Genomic DNA, 19,709 nt, shown 5'->3' with positions numbered 1-19,709 from the left:
GGACCTGGTCTCGAAAGGCTCTCACCGTTCCGGCGATCGGGAGGCCACGTGTAACCCAGTTCCGTATTTGACGCGACGAGCTCGCGGGCTCGTTTCCCCGATTTTCCGGCAATTTTTCCCGGGTGTAAAACCGCGAATCGCCGTTTGCGGTTCCGTTGTTTCCGGAACTTTGACACCGGACCAAAAAAAAAAAATTCCCGGCACCTGTTCAACCCTTACCCACCGTTGGGGATTGTTTTAATGATTTTTCAATGCCTCGTTTCATTAGCGACAGCATTCGCGGGAAAGTTAAAAAAATGTTCCTTAAACGTCAGAGAATTAATTACAAAATTGCACTTACGTGTATTAGCCCCATAGAGCTAAATGATAGTAATAATCACTCGTAAGAATGAATTATCTTATCGTCTCGTAATCAATTTTTATTCCTTTTTTTATAAGGCAGAGCCATAGTCAAAGAGCTGTGGTAGAAATGAGTTGTTTGTTTTTTTCTTTTTTTCATTTTTGAGCGAAACAGGGAAAGTCGTTCCACGCAGGCCTCAGGGCCGCACGGGGGCGTTTTCCGCCGTGTTTCCGTTGCGTTTTCCGCGTGCGGAGGTGCCGCCCGGTCTGCGCCGGGGCCGTCGATCACAGTTCGATTAATCACTCGCCTCCGCCTCGCGCGCGCTAACGATAAGCGATTTTATGGAGCATTGTTGCGCGGACGTGCCCGCTGATATCAATCGATATCAATCGATTCGCCATTTTGCCCCGCGCCGACAATCGAGGAACCTCGCGCCTGTTTTTCCGCCATCGGGCGATTTTCCAAATAATTGCAACGTCGCCCGAAATAGCAGGATCGAAGGGTTTAAATAAAAAATGGGATATTTCAGCGTGATCTAGAAAATTTCAGAGTCTTTTATTTAACATCTCCCGAAATTCCATCGAAACAATGTTCATGCAAAAAATTGCATTAAAAGGATTTTCCGTCTAGCATTTAAATCAAGCACTCTGTCTTTTATCGCGTTTTCAAGTTTGTACTAAATGTATTTCACTCGATCGGTGAGTACTTCGTTACGGGTTAATGACACGCATTAATTATGAAATTTATAACGTGCCAAAGGGGAGGGACCGGGGATGCAAGACGTATAGCCGACTGTAAACGGATAACGTAATGGCTGTACGTAACGCAGAACACGTTGGATTATCTCGCGATAGCACGAGTCGATATATAGTCCGCACTTTGCATAACGAGATCTATGAGCACAATTAGCAACGCCGTGGCGGAACGTGTCTTCTGTGCTTCTCTTTCCGTCTCACTCCCGCCCGCGAGTCGCCGCATCGCTCTCTCTCCCTCTAACCAATGGGTACGTGACATAAGTCCTCGCCGCGGTAACCGCGATTTCCTCGAGATATCGACCGTCATATTTTCCTGCAACCCCGTAATAAATTGTAACTCCTTATTGAACCGGAAAAGAAAAAGGAAAATTAAAGGGACGCCCAAAATTGATCGTCGACACCGAGAGTATTTGATAAAACAGATATCGCGTTTGAATGATTGAATTTATGGAACAATACCATTGACGGAAATTGTAATCCAGTAAGTAATAACAAATTTCAAAATTGCGTTGTTAGTGTCGTAAGGTTTTTTCATCCGACCTAATATATACCGAAGAGGAGACATCGTTATTTTTCCTCGACTTCCGATATAATTAAAAATAATTTCTTGGATTTGCCGAAAGTCATCTGGAATAACATTGATATGTACATGTCGAGAAGATCGATTTTAACTTGCCTACGGATTCGCATCCGTCGACTAAGTGCAAGCCGCAAATTCACCAATACCGTGGCAGAACTTCGTAATCGAATTGTCCGGTTAATTCAAATCGATCATCGATGCAATTACATCGGCGGGATTCAATTGGGACCGGACAAAAGTTGATTTGCGGATCGGGGCGAAGAAAAAAATGAGGAATAACGACCGGCCGTAAGTAACCTGGAACACGTTGTATTATCGTGAGATATCCCGCGGTCGATACATGATACCGCGATTTGCATAACGAGATCTATGTGCAGAGAATTAACGCCGGAGGTTTCGCTCTCCTTGTCGCACCTCCGCGCGGCCGCCTCGCGCCCTCTCTCTCGCTCTCACGCGGCCGCTCGGCCACCTCGCGAAACGGGTGACATAAGTTCCCATCGCTCGATTAACCCGCGATTTCTCGCGATATCGTGCATCCGTCATCCTTCCTCTCTATCGTAACTCCTTGTTGCACCGTTTTATCATTATACAGTGCCCTGTTGCACCTACATAAATCAGGAAATCATCGAATCGCGTCCGCGCGCGGGCCTCTGCATTTAAATAATTGCAGTTCTATACGCGGTAGTAAAACACACGGATTGTGGAAATTTACACCGGTGGATATTCGCAACATCTAGCAGTGCCCGAATAAATCCGCGAGATTTGGATTATTCGGTAACTTCTCACAAGACGCAGAATTACAATCGCGTCCTAACCTCGGCTGTGGAAATTAAACCCGTAAACAAAGTTAATTACTTACCCTTGTTAATTGGTTTTTTTAGGCAATGTTTATGAAAAGGGGGAGGGCATGGGAATTTCTGAGTGAAAAAAAAAAATAAAATGCCCGTTTTGCATTGCGCCGTTTATTGTCGAAGGCTGAATGCCTCGCCATGCAAATTGGGGACAGGGACGTAATGGCATAGTCTAATCACCGCATCCTTAGCGGAATGAAAGCTGTTATGCTCCCTGTGTGTCGTAAAATGGAATGTTTACTACGTGGAAGGACCCTTTGTGATAACCGCGATGACTCGTGCAACGCATTCTGCGATCCCGCCCCCTTGCCCCGTGTCTGAAAAGCGCCCACCAGAAGAGGGGGACTCATTTGTCCTGCGAGAAAAGTAACCGAAAATAATAATAATAAAAAGGAGAAGAAGGAGCACCAGGCTCCTTGACTTTTCAGGTACCTCGAGATTGGTGTCCCCTGGGAGGAGAATTCCTCACATTTTCCTCCCGTTTCTTTATCAACGCTTTTTCCCGAGATTTGCCATTCTTATGAGACACATTGTCAGGTTGCTGACCAATTAGCAGGGGGTGTATTATTCAGGCAAATGATCCGCTCTGTCGCCGAGGAGATATTTTCTTAATATCTGGCACGGTCTTTATATTAAACTCGAGGAAAAAATTCAATTAGTAGATCGGACTATTGAAAGGTATGCTTCATACCAGGAGAGGAATTATCGCGTTAACGAGTTATCACTGCGGTCCCTCTAGGCGCGCATAGGCCGGCATAATACATAGAACCGCCGCAAGACATGGCGTTCCGTATAGGAGAGGTTTACCTATATTTATCCCGATAAAAATACCATCGCGCCTCCCGCATGACGGCCTCCTGGGCCGCCATTCCCGATTTAAACTTATACAAGCCGCCCGGAGGCGCTCCGCGGGATTTTCAGACCTACCGCGGGAGAACGAATCGTCGTCCCTCTTTTTACAACTAGATCTACCGGAGGAATTCTCATCTTTTCTTTTTTTCTTCTCTCTGGCGGACCACCTGACATCCGTCATTTTGACGGGTGTGGTTGTACCGGGGTTAAATGACGAGGCTTACAAGATGATCCGTCGAAAACTACCGCGCACGATTTGTACGACAAGATCTTAATGTACAGGTGGACGTCGAATTACCACCGTTAATTGTTGACTGGTCACAAGGGAATAGTAGCATTATTCGTAAACTTTTAACGCGATTTAGATTCTTGGAAAGTCTGCGGATTTTCGTGTTGCATCCGTGAATTGTAGTCGCAGTACCGAGGCGCATTGCGCAACGATGACGTTTAATGACGAGGAGGTTCCGTTTGACGTTAGTCCTGAAAACGGAATGACAACGACGACGCTACCGACGCTCGCAGTAATGAGGATAATGGTAATGACGGCAATCCTGACAGAAAGAAGGACTAAGGCGCATTCTTCGATCCAACGATTCCGGCAATCCTGATACTCTTGCATCACGCTCTGGAAAAAAGGAGAAAAAAAAAGGAAAAACAATCGTAATGGAAATTCATATCATCGGGTATTCATTTTTTTACTCTAACTTGTAACTTCATCCACTTTTCGTCATCGTGTATAGTATTGGATTGTAACCCAAACAGTCGTTTCAATTTCTTTCGTTGTATTCCTTAACGCGTAAAAGGTGTCTTTGTATCTGAAATAGGGAGGGATAGCCAACATTATTTCCTGCTAAAGTTTAATCATTTTCGAAGTAAAACACGGGATGAAAAGTTCCGGCATATTTCACGGACTTCTTTTTGCCCACCTTTCTTTCGGCAAATTTCGACAGCGTACAGGAGCGCGCGCACCACGTCCATTATTGTTCATTAATCAATTTACCCCGTCAATTTATGAGAAGAATGGCCGGGAGCGAAAATCAGGAGCAGCGGCCACCTGGAAAAGAAAATCTCATTGATTTTTTGGCCGGTCTTTCTCTCCTGGCGGGGTTTTTTAGGCGCCCTCGAGGCGGTCAACTTCCGAGGGAAATTAACGATCCGAGAACGCCTCGCTCGAACAGGTTGACTCTTGCGTAATTACCAGGTTAGGTTAGGTGAGGTTAGGTTAGATTAGATTAGGTTAGATAAAGTAAGCTGCGCGCGTCCGTAACGCGGGTGTCTTCTATTCCGTGAAATTCTGACATTCAAAAAGAAACGATTAAACACGGTTAATAATCGAAATAATAGAATAACACCGGGATAAATATTGATTCGATATAATTGCAGACATTTTTGTCTTGGCGGGATTATTCTTGCAGTGAGAGCAAAACTTTATCAGCAATGCTGTCCTTTGCTAAGTGTCTTTTTTTTTTTTTACCATGCAACCCGTTTTGCATATTTCCCCTTTTTCCTTTTACTCGGCTAACTGACAGGGCGAATTCGGCGCGTGTGACCCACGTCGTCGCGGTTGCGTAAGCGATTGACTGACAGCCGCCCGGGAGTAAACGCTTTCCTAGATGGCCGCGTCGGTCGTCAATCGGCCCGCATGCGCGGGAGACCACGCGGTCTCTCGGCTCGCCGCGAATTCGAGGGAATGAGGCGAGCCTCGCACGCGGGAATTAATCCGAATGACTTATACGGCATTCAGCGCTTTATATCATTTTTCGATAGATAATGCATTGCCGCTGGTAACTGGAACAATAACTGGATTACTTTTTGATCCAATTATTGATATTTTTAGGTTACACAGAACTCGAGCGGTGCCCTAGATACGCGCGCAGGAGTTGCATATACAGAAACGGCGGGATTTATAGAGTCGGAAAGTCGCGAGTTTGGAATTCGAATTCGGGACATTTTGGAAATCCGAGAGTATCACTGTCATCGCGCGCGCGGGTGCGAGAGGAAAGGAGAGAGAGAATGGGTATCGAAGAGTCGAGGGAGCTTCGGGATTATTTTTAGCCTCGCTCGCTGCTCGCCGTCGATTAATCCCGTCCTAAATCATCGACTTGGGCATGCCTAGACCGGATCGCGCCAGTCGATGCGCCGCCGATAAGCCGCGCCCCTAACGTACGAGCCGGAAAGATCCTCTTAATCATGAATGATAAACATGGCAACCTGCATCCAATCTTCGATTTCTCCTCTTTATTGCGATATACAATTATTATTTACAATACGTATTTAACAGTTTTAAAGAGCACGTAACGTAAGCCCGTCCATCCAGGAGAGTCGTATCTTTGCCGCTGCACGTAGGATCCATCTTGGGGTGAAAAGAGTCCCTCGCGTGGCGAAGATGCGTCCTGTCGATTCCACCAACCTGGTTGCACTTACCTTCTTCCCTCGCTGGTCCGCGCGCTTCTGCCGTGCCGCTGCGGGGTCGCTGCGATGCCAGCGCTGCAGCGCGGCAACGGCGCAGCAACGGCGCGACGTCTCTGCACGGCCGTTATGATGCCTCAGTAGCGCTGCAGCGCATCAGCGCAGCAACGCGCGACAGGACCGCTACACCGTCGCTACAGGACGATTATAACGTCCCTCCTGTTCCCGCCGACGCCTTTAGTCGGATAATGTAAAGCAGGATCACGGAATGGTACAGCGACCGAGAGGCAGGATTATTAATTTCGTCACACCGGCGGAGGGAACGCTCGCCTGAAACGTAACCCCGCCGAGGCGGGACCGCGACCTCCCGTAAAATCGATCATGACCGCTTCCGCCTCGACGTTGCCCAGAGCGGGTTAACGGAATGAATTGTTGCACGCCGAGAGGAATTATTAATATTTTTTTTTTATTAGGATTACAAGCGCTTCGCGTACATTTTTTATCTGGGATTTATTCCGGGATACGTTGGACGTTACTCCGCGGGGGTGTCAGGGTGGACCGTTTGGGGAGGAGTATTATTAATTTTACTATTTAGTGGCTTGTGCACTTTATGTCGATGTTTCAGTCATTTAGTCCGCGGCACGTTTAGTGGCGTCTTCGCCGAGTAACGGGCTGTCACCCGAGCGACGTTGGGCATTTATTTGAAATAGTTATACCTTGACGAGGCCCAGTTCGCGACTTCTTGTAACGACGGCCATGACCGCCTCTGGCTAGCCCAGGTGAGTTTTAGCGGAGTGGACTCCGGGGAAAGGGATTTTACATATTTCAAAATTTAATCAATCACACGGAAAGTAAGGGGAAAGGGAACGAGATCGTGAATTTTCCTCCGAAGTCTATGTTAATTCCTGACCTCTCCTCTTCCTGAATTAATCCGGCGATGGACGCAACTTTCAGACACCGCTCGAAACCCTTCCTTCTTATCCGCTTCCCAAGGGGGGAGTAAAAAGGGAATAAAATCGAACGCACGCGCCACTTGGGGGAGAAATCCAGCGCGGAGCATAAATTACGCCGGGCGGTATTTCCGGTCGTAAAAAAGCGACCGCGTCGTTAGGAAACGCCACCCCCGGGCCCGAAGGGGCTGGGAAAATAGAGAAATCGAAAAACGAGGGGCGGAAGTGGGCCCGGAAAAGGGAAAAAAGAGGAAGGAGGGGGGCGGTTCTAAACTGGAGACCGCGTGTTTACGAGGGGGCGACTCGGGGTGGAAAAGAAGCGCCGCCGACGCCGGGGAAGCCAGGGACCGTCGCGACGACCGGGACGGCGCGCGGGGATTGGCTAATTCCGGCGACGCACGTGCGTGCGACAGTCTTACGCAACCCCCGCACCGACCCTGCCCCGCTCTCGAGCCAAAAACGCGAATTGTTCGCGGGGGGGCGCATCCTCATTGGCCGATCCGAACGTTTCCCAGAAACCTCGCGGCGATAAATTCCCGAGGGGTTGGCCATTACTAATTTTAGTGCGCCCGAGTCCGCGAGATTTCCGAGACTTCCCGGATTTTAAGGACACTCGATATCCGCCATTTTTTCCCAACCTTGTCGGCTCGATTTCGACGAAATTGTTTATTGACGTTTTTTTTTTTTTTTTTTAATTACCTTCATCTGCGAATCTCAGGAATATTTTATCCTTATGATTTCTTTTTCATATCACGTTACGCAGGAAATGATCAAAGCATGGGATAATTAATAATCCGGTATGGTCGTACTAATACCGATTCCGAAAATGAAATATTCCGAGGGAGGAAAAATCCCGCTCTCGGTGCTCTATCAGCGTAATAAAAGGAGATGTCGATCCCTCTGGTAATTTCAATTTTTCCTCGGCACTGAAAACGAATCGGCCCTTTATGAATTTTTACAAATGGCTCGTCCGAGTGGAGTTATGTACATCAAGAGAGAGAGAGAGATTCGGCAGAAATGCGCGATAGACCCTTTTTTATTTTTTTTTCAGCCCCGGCGAATAAAGGTTTAGGATGAACCGGGATAATTTAACATGACTCGCGCGATTCGGCTGCAGTTTCCCCGACGTTCATTTCGGTTGATTTCACCAATTCGCCGTTATTTATGATTTTTCCGATGTCCAGTCGGCCGGGTGGTGGTTTTTACGCAATTCCGCTCATCTGTGCGTCGAGGGCCCTCTTCGCAGTAAATGACCAAATAAATGAAAACACGAGCGTATTACTGCAACGCGTGCTTTTCAGTCGCGTGTGATGTCCTTGCAGCGAGCCATTGCAAAAATGCCACCATAATTAATATCTGAAATAGAGCGATACCCTCGGGGAATTTAATGAGGGATTTTAATTCAAGTCGTTTAATGCCATCCCTTCCAATAATTAGTCATTACCGAGTATCCTGAAATGATTACCGGGTAGCGAATCGCTAGTAACGATAATACAAACATCTCTTCACCATCGCGGTACCTTCAATGTGAGGAATGAAAGAGAAGGAAGCATTCCCATTAATTGACATCGCTCGGAGGAATTATTATCGCTCTCTGGAAAATTGATAAAATGTCAATTCTTAAATGCAGCGGATTCGTTGTGACCGACAATCCGAATGTGCACTGAGCGCGTGCCGTTCGGGATCGCTCTCGGTACATCTAACTCCGCGTTTAGTCAGCCTAAGAAGAGGCCTTGTCCTGTTTAAGGCAATTAACGACTCAATCAGGATCCGGCCGATCGAGCCTTTATAAGGGCCGGCAGAGGGGCGAGTGACGCGCGGCCGGACTTCGCAATGTGCAGAATGCACTTGCTCGCCTCGCGGCGCAACTTATTAACGCCGGGACACGAACCCAATTAAGGACGGCGGGGGTGTCGGGATTCCTGCTTTACCGGGCCTATCGGCGCATCCGTGCACTCGCATTTTCTTCGCCCGGAGGGAAAGTAACGCTTGCGGGAGCGGTTTCTTGTTAACGCGCGGTTTCATTCCGACCTCCAGGCGTATTTAGGGTTATTGCGGGTAATTATATTATAAATACCTGATTATAACAGCGGCCCAGGTGTCGGGATTCCTTTCGAGTTGATCCGCCCTGTCGTGCATCCGTGTCGCTGCATATCCTCGAGGAATACCGCGTTTGCAAGAGTGGTTCCCTCTAATGCGCTTTTTACTTTCAGCGGTAAGGATACGTAGGATTATTGGGATTAATTCGAGACTTTTAAGGGAGATACTTGATGTACATTTCTCTTCCCATGAGGGAAATAATGGTTGGGAGGTTAGACCTTGGTTTTCACCTGAAAGCGAATGATAGCTTATCTTCAGGTAAAGGTGATAGAAAGGGACTCGATCGTTCGTGAAACTTTTCCTGGCATTAAATATGGAATTTGGTTCATTTATCAGGGCCAAGAAGGAAAGATACTTTTGTTCGAAATATTAAATCTCGTGAGTTTTATTTAATTACGGCCTCTAATTGAGGAATTCTTCCCCTTAGCCTCTGCGGCTCGCTTTTTGGGGAGGATGCCGGTAATTCCGGGAGTCGGCGCGACAACCCCGTCGGTAATGTCACTTTCGCGCATGAGTGGTCCACAGAATGCGGTGAAGGGAGGAAGAGGGACAGATCTGGTACGCGATGCGTGGCCAGAGACAAGTGACGTTAATGTGCAATAAATTAGCAGCCTCCCACGCGGCAATGGCCACGGAGCACGCATCGCATTAGATACGGTCTTATACGTCAGTAAGCGTCCTTATGAATGGGAGACGGGTGGGTGTCTCAAAGACCTGCAGGGCTTCCTGGAGGAATCAAAGTCAAAATTGTCACCCATCCTGGCCACCCCCGAATTAGACGATTCCCCCTTCCAATGGTCCCTACCTTCCAACCATGTAATTAACTCGTCTTACCTGGCACTGCGCATTTATATCGAAGATAAAATCTACACCTTTAAATAAATTCATTAAATTCATACACTTCCGATACGCATAGTTGTAACGAAGTTGTAAATTTGAAGAATTACAGCTGACTCTTTCCAGGAATAAAATTGAAATATATTCTGTTAACGGTGGGGTGGTTGATCAATTGAAAATTCTCTTTCCTCGTATGGCTCGGGACCGAGAGTGGAACTCTTATTTTTAGGTTCCAGGGGCCGGTAAAAGTCAGGGAAATTCGGAAAGTCTGTTTACCCTGCGCCCCTCCCCCGGAAGACGGTTTTGCGGGGCAGGGATTACGAGGGTTTGAGAAATGGAACACTGCTCGCAAAGAATAAAGGACCTCTTAAAGAAGCTCAGCCTCTCCTCTTCCCTTTATCCGGCGATCTTTTTTCCCGGAGTACGACCACACTTCAGGTCGCAGAAAGGAAACCCGATGGAGCCTCCTTTTCTTACCACATTCAATGTTTCCCTTTCGCTCAATAATTCGAGTCGTGAGAAGTCCAGAGAATGGAAGAATACGTATTCATACGCTTTCGAGTGTTTCCAAGTGGCCCGAAGTGCGGGAATTCCTGTTTCGGAGTTAACTAGAGACCCCTCGAGAAATTCGAGTTTCCACTTTTTATTTCTTTTTTTTTTCCCCTTTTTACCTCCAATTTCTTGATTTTTACATCCCCCCCGGTAATTCCGTAGAAACCTCGGACTTGCCGAAACACTGTACCGTGAAAAGTCAAGGGACTCATCATCCTGATTAATTTTCTGGATATATATTTATTACTATATATATGTTTATTACTGTCGGTACTTTACATATTCGTACAATCTACCGGAAGCTGATTACAATTTCAAAGGGTTATGGACGAACGCGAAAGTAAAATGCGTCCAGAAATGTCATCGGTGGTTGTTTCTCGTGTTGTCCCGCCCCATTGACAATAATAAAGGCCGGGGCGGTGTAAACCCTAAGCCACGTGGCCAATGTAGCAGAGATATACACGGGCTCGAAAATCAATCGGAGCTGATAGCGATCTCGTCTGAATCACCAGGACAGAGCTGGGACAGAGTTGGGGTCACAACTGGGGTCACAACTGGGGTCAGAACTGGAGGCAGAACTCTGGCCAGGGTCGGATGAGGGGGCTTATCGTGGGGTCGTGTTTGCCTCGTAAACCAGTGAACCACCCCTTAGCATCTCTACGACCCTACCCTCCGACCTCCCATAACCAAGGCCATGGTGGACACTTGGCGCGCGCACTCTACACCTTCTCTGCACGTACTTGGGGTCTCTCGAGTCTTTCCTACTCGTTTTCAAACGCGGGCAGAATTGGGTAATCTCGCGATTTTCGCTTCACCGACTACTATCATCCACGAGGGGTCCTTGATCGAATAATAAAAGAAAAATGGATAAATAACAAGACGAATGAAAATCATTATTAATAAAATGACCGCACTTGGAGCATAATGATAGAATTTGGGAGTCATGTTTTAGGGGGTTTTTAAGGTTAAAAAGAATGGAAATAGTGCAAGTATATGCATTGCAGCAATTCGCGAGGTAGAGGCTTCTCGATCAGCTGATCAGCTGTCCGAGTTGACAGTACGTGTTTCGGATGGAGCAATCACTCGGAGGGAATTTATTTACCGAGCCCGCGTTATCTTATCCGTCGAGATGTTTTTTTTTCTTCTTCCTTTTTCTTCGGAAGCATAGACATAATAAGCCACCGGGGTTCGATAAATTATCGCCTCGTAATAAGTATAACGGATTCAGGAGCTTGCTTCGATGGGGAAGCGATTAACAGCGAGTCGAAATAGACTTAACGAGCAATGCCGACGTTGGACGAAATTTCTGGACTGATTTTGTCATACAAGCATGAAAACGTGTAGAATATTATGATAATCATGCCTGCATAAATCGTGAGGAACAGTGGGAATAATCTTTCACCGTCGATAAATATCTAAAGTCGTGCTCAACGTTTAATGTTTCCACGTGGAAAATTGAAATTGAAAGAAATGTGAAATTTAACAGGATCGAGATTTCATTTCTTCCCATAAATGAGAATAGTGGTCGCGTTTCCACTTTTTCGGATTTTCATTGCTATCGCACAATGGGAGACATCGTGTGATTACGGTATCGTCTGCGAGCAATTACCAATTTCATAGCGCGCCTTTTGGACTCTCGTCAAGGAGGACGTAACGCTAATTGATAGCCCTAATCATCGCAGTCATAGGTCAAGTCACAGAGTATCACAACCATGGTGCCAATCAAAATACTGTGGATCCTCTCCAAGAGCCATACCTAACCTAACTCAACTTACTTAATTCCTCTTAAATCTAGTTTTTCCAAAAATGGAGTTAAAATAAACCAACGACGATCAATAAGGATTACAGTCTCTCGTGCATATCTTTACGAAGGAAGACGGGAACGAAATAAATTAACTGTTTATTGAAATACATGAACCCAAGGGCATAGCACTCTTACCGGTTACCAAGGGTCAAACATAAGACGCGTTTAAAGGGAAGAATATGCGATATATTACGTATATAAATGCATATACATTCGTACATAAGCGATTAACGTACACGCGTATGTACTTTATACCACTTATCCGTGTACCATGAGTATCGGTATCGGCATAAATATTAGTATCAGCTGGAAATTTAGTACCGGCCGATCCGCCGCGCGGCGCCTCCGGCGGGAAATCTCGCGGCCCTGGGGCGAGCGCTCTCGCCTTTCGTCACGGGGACCCGCTCACTTTTTCCGCCAATTAAGTCGGCTCTCGCCCCCGCGCATGCGCCGGACCCCCGAGAGAAACCTCGCCGCGAGATTATCGGCCGTTTACGGCGGACATCTATACGCGCGCCGCGAGACCCCGCGAGAAACCACTTCTGGTTTTCCCACGACCGGCCAGGTTCCCCTCCCCCGTCTCTCGCTCCTTTTGCTTCTCTTGCCCACGACTCGCCCCCTCTCTTTCCCCCGGCCCTTCCGCGATGCGGGCGCGAGAGAGACGGAGCACGCATTCTCCGTCGTGATACACCTTGTAAGCCTCGAACAGGCACGGACCCGCATAGGTGCCCCTGCCGAATCGCGACGCGATTCCCCTGGACCGGACGGCAGACCGCCAATGGGATCGCGCGCTCCAACGGAAACGACCGTAGGTGTCGGCAAGGGTGGAATAGGAAGTCGCAGTGTGGAGCTCGATGACGACTGGAGCCGACCTCCCGGCCAGAGGTTATATTATTTAGAGGTTAGATCACGTTTCTCTAGTTTTGTTTTGTTTTTTTGTTATTCCTTTATTGTAATATATGTGAATATATCTCTCCAAAATGTCGAACTATTATTCATATCGTTCGAGACCTCGGGTAAACACGCGTAATGGGAATCGTTGCGTTTTAACATTTTTAGGTTATACCGTACGAAATTCAGTGCGGTTTTCGTAATCGGTAAATCACGTTTATTGTTTAAGTATTCGCTGTTCGATATTTTAGACCGTTCCCTGGTATAATTTCGGAAAATATCCGGGAAACTGCGATCTCGGTAAACCTGGACGTTAAAGGCCCCCTTAAAAGTCAAGCCTTCGGGGCTATAATTTTAAGGAAAATGTCGATTATCTCATCTTTTGTAATGGCGCCGTTAAGGGAGAGTGAGATTCACTTTCTTGGGAGGAATCGGCCGTTTCGCCGTTTTATGTACTGTTAAAAGTTTCACATTCCGCGAGTGGCGCGAAGTTTTACGAGCCTCATGCCGGTGTCAAACCGGGGCAGATCTTTATACGGCTCTCGCTCGGAGTGTGGAATAATATTTAATGTTTTATCCGAGTCACGTTAACGCTCCTTTACCGCAGATTTGTATCCCCTAACGCGGAGATAAAACTTGCCAGGTATAAAACTCGATATTCCTTTCATCTCCGTATGTAACATCGGTCGTGTTTATATTTCCTTTTTACATTTAACGTGCAAGTTAACTAATGATCCAACATGTTACGATAAGATTCACTTTCTCGCGAGGAATTGGCTACTTTGCAGTTTTATTCGCCTCTGCAGGTGCGCGAGTTTTTCGCCTTGGGGGAGACGGCGATCACGTTCGGTAACCTAACCTAACATTTTTCCCTCACCTCCGTACTTATCTCGACCATACTTATACCCACTTATGTTTAATCCCCTCGCTTGTATAATCCCTCGAAATAGTATTGCCGAGTGGGGTCACGTGGTATTCATGATTCCATTATCCCGCACTTATGTCCACTGTGTTTACACGACGTTACGCCTAACCTCGAAAAAAATAATTTTCGCAACTTAGGAATCAATCGACCGACTAATTGAAGACGGGAAAAAAATCTTCACGTAGCGAAGGATTAAACTGACTTTACACGGCGTCATTGAGTATTAATTTTAGGTATGCACATTTTTGTAATACAATCTGAATCGCCAAAAAAAAGATGCCGATATCCTTGTATCCTGTAATGACGCCGTCGCGTGGTGGACTCGATATATATATTCGCTTTCGGCGATTCCGTTTTGAAGTTTTTTTTATGCGTCTACGCAGGTGCACACCTGTTCCCCGCCATGGCGGAGATCGCGTGTGTCCGGAGATATAGCCCGATATTTTTTCCTCGCCTCCGTACTTATGTCGGCCATCTTTTTATTTGGCCTTTTTCGCGCGTTAACTGCCCTCGCCACGGTCGGCGCTCGCGCATGCGTACTCGCCCTGCGTGTTCGTATCACGTCGTGAAATATACCCGGCTCTTTAATGGTTATCACCGTAATAAGTTTCGAAGCCCGTGCGACTTTTTAATGCACAATTACCGCACCAAGAAAGTAAACTCCCCCGCGCGGTGTCCGCAAGGTGCGCGAGTTTCCTGATCTTGCTCGATCTCTGTTAAGAGCGCGGGAAATATGAACGCGTCTCCTATTTGCATTACATAAATCCGAGTGTATGGAAATTAGCGGGGGTAATTTCCATTTACCACGGAACGACGATAATTTGGATAACCTTAATGAGCCCAGGTATAAAAATCAGTGATCACTTCCGTTTCGTTTGATTTCTGTAAATTTTTATCGCGAGGTGGTTGGAACACTACCCTCATAAAAATCCATGGAACATATATACATACATTTTTGCACACCTCATAACTGAAGTATCACATAGAAAAAAAAAAAAAAAAAAAAAAAACGTCAAATGAAGGAATTACAAATTAGGAAATGTATTAAGTACACGTAACGTGAATTTTTTTTTCCCTTTCTCTGTGTACTTCATATGTGCATCTCCCATCGCGACAGGATTTTAGACTTTCTTAGTACTTAGAGCTGGCAAGATCTTTCGAAAATCGGCGGAACTTCTCGGTGTCGCTTGCAGGCCTCAGTGCAGTGGCACCTCCGTAAGAGCACACATCCCAGCATCCGCATCGCAGCCACGGTTGCGGGATGTAGAACCAAAATGCGCCGCGGAGAACGAGAGAGAGCGAGATAGAGAGATACAGAGAGAGAGAGAGAGGGACGCCTTGACAAATTCACACGTACGCGCGATTCAGACACACACGCGGTCGGCACATACCGCGCGGTACATACTTGCATGTGCCCACATGGGCGCGTATATATATAAGTATATATATGTATATATCCGCACGTATGTACTGACATATGTACGCATAGGTACACGTGCGCCTATGTAAGAGTGAGAGAGAGGGACCCGTACATAAGATCTATATATAGACTCCAAGGGGGCTAGCATGACTCTCTGGCATTGATCGCCCTGCCACCCCATGAGCAACCCCTAATAACACCCTCTTCCCCGTGCCCCCGCCGGGCCACCCCATGTGCACCCTACCGAGGAGCGCCCACCCCCTCACCAACTGCGCCCTTCGCTAACCCAATCTGAGACCCCTGCAGCCAGGGGTGCTCAGCCCCGGCCCAGCTGGCCGGTCAGCTGATCCGCCCGCGGCAGTGTTGCCACCGTCGCGTTCCAGAGGGTAGGAGAAATCATCGAAAAATCGGAGTAGAAACTAGGGTTACCGCCACCATTGTGATAATGGTGGAACTTGAATCTAATATCGCGGATATAGAGGGGTATTTGAAATATTCATATAATCGGATCTGCAGGATAAGCATCTTATCGTATTACGAAAATAAGATTTATTCCTTGGTACAAAATATTTACATAAACAACATAAGAAGCAAATCTTTAATACGAAGTTATGCATATAAACTTTATTACCGTGAGGGGTAAGGGCCCCGGAATTCGGACCTAGGATCAGGAAATATTTCAGGAATAAAACGAAGTTGAATACGTTAGAAGTTGGCGTAGAGTAGTAATAATCACATTAATGGTAGTACATCTACTCCGATCGGAGCTGTAATGGCAACCCTGGCCGGCGGTCCGCCGCGGACTGCGGGACCCATGGGTAGCGCACCGAGCACGTGACGCGCGCCCGCCGACTGGCCGACCAATCAGCGGCCCGTATTCCTGCGCACCGGGCGGATCGGCCACCCGATTGGTCGCCGCATCGCGCGGCCCGCATCGCGAGGCTATATAAGCTCGACGGGGCGCCGTTTAATGGCACACGCGGCCGGCACGGCCGACATGCCTGACACGGCCGCAACCCTTGTCGGGGGATGAAATTTTCGCTTGACTGCGGGTTTTTCGAGCGCTCGTGGTCGAGGTGGCGCGGCAACACACGTGTATCCCTGTCATCGCGGTAAGTTGATAAGAACGGGCGAAGGTACTCCGAGGAATGAACTCTGGTTTTACTGCTTCGCTCCATTCAACCGCGCAGTCGGGTTTTTAAACGCCGTGATTAGGTTATGTTAAGCGTGGGCGGCGCCACGCCGAACACGTGTCTCGCCTGTCAGCGCGAGACACGCCGATGACGCGAGCTGTCACTGAGTTTCTCTTAATCTCGGGAACGAATACAGGGGTGCATGTGCATCTGTATTCAATAAGTCTACTGGGTTGCCTCGCGAGGTCCTGCAAAATTTGTGGGGTTAATATAAGATGTCTTTGAAAATGAAAATTTAATATCCGGCGGTAATGTATTTTCCTTCTTCGCTCGCGAGGTTTTCCCGATTTTTTGACAGATTCCGCGTCGCTTATCGTAGGCGCTTAATTGGTAGGAAAACGAGACGGCGTGTTTCCCGAGTAGTTTTCGATTTCCACTTGATATGTTAATGGCACTATTGCTGTAGCATCATATATTATGTTTCCATGCGATGTGGAATCGGGGCGCCAATCGAGACGAGCTCTCTATTACCGGCTCGCGCACGCTCGTTATTAATCACCGTTGCACTTCCCTCTTAATGATCTCCCTGCTACCTCTCTTTCCGTCCATGTGTCCGTGTAAACGACGTGCCCGTGTACACAGTCTCGGTTTCAGTAATCCCGACGGCATAATGTCAGACATCCACCCAGGGGAGGAAAAAAAGGAAAGGGAACCGCGAGGGGGAAGGGAAACATGACACCTCAAACTACGCCCGGATAAATCCCGAGATATCTCGGGAAGTATCGACGCGACGAAGAAACCGCTCGGACAAATGTTGCTCGGCACCACGAGACGGCCGACTTTTCCCTTTACGATTTTGCCCTAAAACCAACATTGCAGATGTGACGAGAGAAAGTCGAGCCGCGCGTGCCCGATTTCAAGTACCGGCTCGCCGCGGCCTTTCGCGGCACCTATGACCTCCACCTGTAAAAAAGAAAATCGTAAATCATCCCGGCAAAAATTATCGCTTATTTTCCCATGTTCTCGTTTTTATGTATTTGTTGAAGCCCTCGACGGCGAATTTATCGACCACTCGCTTCTTTTCCATTTTATTTCCTTTTTTTTCCTGGCTTGTAATGTATGCATCTGGGCCGGCGAAAATTTCCACTTTTCTTATTACGAAACCGATTTTTTGTCGGGGAAATATTGAAACCTCGGCTCGATTTGCGTTGTTCGTAAATCTTCTTTTCTGCGTCTCCAAAGCCCCGGCCTATCTGGTTAATCCGGTCTTAAGAGTGATATCTCGATCGGTACCGATAATCGATTATTCGTATTACGTTTTGTCGCCAAGTGGGTCACATAATTTGTCGATTGTAATGCAACCTGTTGAGAGGCTTCTAACGTTATTTTCATGGGTTATAATTGGCATTTTTACAGTCGTACAATTGAAAGAATTTCCTCTCGAGTATTTAAAAATTCAAGTTTTTGTCATTTTTTTTCGACACCCTTGGCCTGGAGGGTTAAATCATTTTGAATACGTTAATATGTTGTTGTACTCGGTATAATAAGCGTGCATGGTAACACTTTGACACACACTTTGTACACTGAACACAGCACCCTAACATGACCGATCGGTCTGTGGTCTGACAGATCGTTACCTGTCCCCAGGAGGCACACACCTTACTTCGGCCAACCGGACTACAGGTTCTACGAGCTGAACAAGAGGTTACAGCAGCGTACGGAGGTGAGTACTCTGCCACAATGTTCTATTACTAACACCTGTACCCTAAGAAAGAAAAAAAAAAATCCTTGAACTAAAGAAACGGTTCCAAAGAAATATTCAAAGAATAATTATTCAACTGATATAAACTTGAATAAATCGTACGCAACGTTTCTCCGGAATTGTAACAATTGGTTTGAGTTTATTTGAATTGTGAACCTATTTCTTCGGTTCAATGGAATTACATTTATCGGTGCATAATCGACAACTATTTACATTAGAATCGTGGAAGCCTAAATAAATCGTGCACGTGTCTTTGCGATGATTCCAATACCTCGATACGAGAAGGTGGAAAATTGATGATTTTTTAATCAATGGGAAAATGAGAACTAAAATTGTTAGAAATTAATTTCTTAACGTATTTTGATAGTCCCTCTTAGGAATGTTCTTAAATAGTCCATTTGCATCCACTTTGCTATTGGTTTGAAAAGGATCGAATTTTTGTCCTGAGTGATAAAGTAGTTTAAAAACGGAACAGGCGTTGTTACTGTGGATATTATTTTTTTACTCCGTTTAGATGAGTTGATTAAAAAATTATCGGCAATTCAAGGGTCACCTGGAGTTGTTGTACACCTCCGTATTAAACTCGGCGCATATTATGAAATTATCTGGCCCATATATCGACCATATCTCGCCATTACGATGGCGGCCACTTCGAAGAGATTCTCGATAGCCGATAAGATATCAGGATACAACGTTGTTCGCACACACAAGACGTTGTTGCGATTTCAAGCCTTTCGTAGATCCTCGAGGCGGTTTCAATGCCTTCTCCCGAGTATGCCTCTTTAAGCATCGAATTAATTTCACAGACCGAGTCCACTTAATATCATCGATAAATTTGTTTAGCAACTATTTAGCATACTTGGATTATTTCCGACTGACTTATCAATTTTTTTAGGGATTTAGTCTTCTTCCTCTAGTGACGATTAATATCGATCCGTTGTTTTTATCCTCAAGGGAAAGTGTGTTAACGTGGAGTAAAGGGACAGAAGCGACGAAGAGATGGAAAATAATGCAGGAATTAGTGCGAACTAATGCACGGCTAATTCACTTTCGTTGGCTCGTTAATTTCCGCCCGGGTGGTAATTTCCCCTCCCACGTATAAACCTCTGGGCGTTTCGAATTAATCTTTCCGGTATCGACACGCGAATCGTACCGTTGATGCATCGATTATACATAGATTCGGTACATTTATTCTGCCAGGAACACAGGGAAAAAAAAAAAAAAAAGAATTAGTTAAACCAGCAGAACAAACTTCTCCGCATCTCCGAAAATATCCTCTTATTCTCTCCCATTTGTTCTTCCGATTTTTCTTGAGCATCTCTTCTTGGAGGGGGAAAATACGGTGGAGGCGCCGAGGAGGGCATCCGTGACATTTGAAATGACAGATCCGATGAGACGGGAAAAGTGAAGAGATGTAAAATACGATGGAAGTTAGGGCCCTCTAATGCGCAGCTAATGCGCTTTCCTTGGCTCGTTAATCTCCGCCCGGGCGGCAGTTTACACGCCCACGTAAACGGACGGGCGCCTCGAATTAATGTCTCTACTATA

The 19,709-nt window shown here is 46.6% G+C and overlaps 1 protein-coding gene across 4 annotated transcripts in view; it reads left to right on the top strand.

The window, feature by feature from the left end:
• LOC105700356 (LIM domain-binding protein 2) overlaps nucleotides 1–19,709 on the top strand; it is a 113,356-nt gene that overhangs the window by 68,177 nt on the left and 25,470 nt on the right. For 3 of the 4 annotated variants that reach the window (XM_012426126.2, XM_012426125.2, XM_012426127.2), the window contains exon 3: nucleotides 18,029–18,122. In XM_012426126.2, coding sequence (XP_012281549.1) covers nucleotides 18,029–18,122 — 94 coding nt within the window. The remainder of the gene's footprint in view (nucleotides 1–18,028; nucleotides 18,123–19,709) is intronic. The other variant, XM_012426128.2, reaches the window with a different exon arrangement.

This window comes from Orussus abietinus, unplaced genomic scaffold, assembly GCF_000612105.2.
Source record: "Orussus abietinus isolate OABI.00-Male unplaced genomic scaffold, Oabi_2.0 scaffold56, whole genome shotgun sequence".
NCBI lineage: Eukaryota > Metazoa > Arthropoda > Insecta > Hymenoptera > Orussidae > Orussus > Orussus abietinus.
Note: the sequence above shows the minus strand (reverse complement) of the source record. Positions and strands in the feature narration are given on the sequence as shown.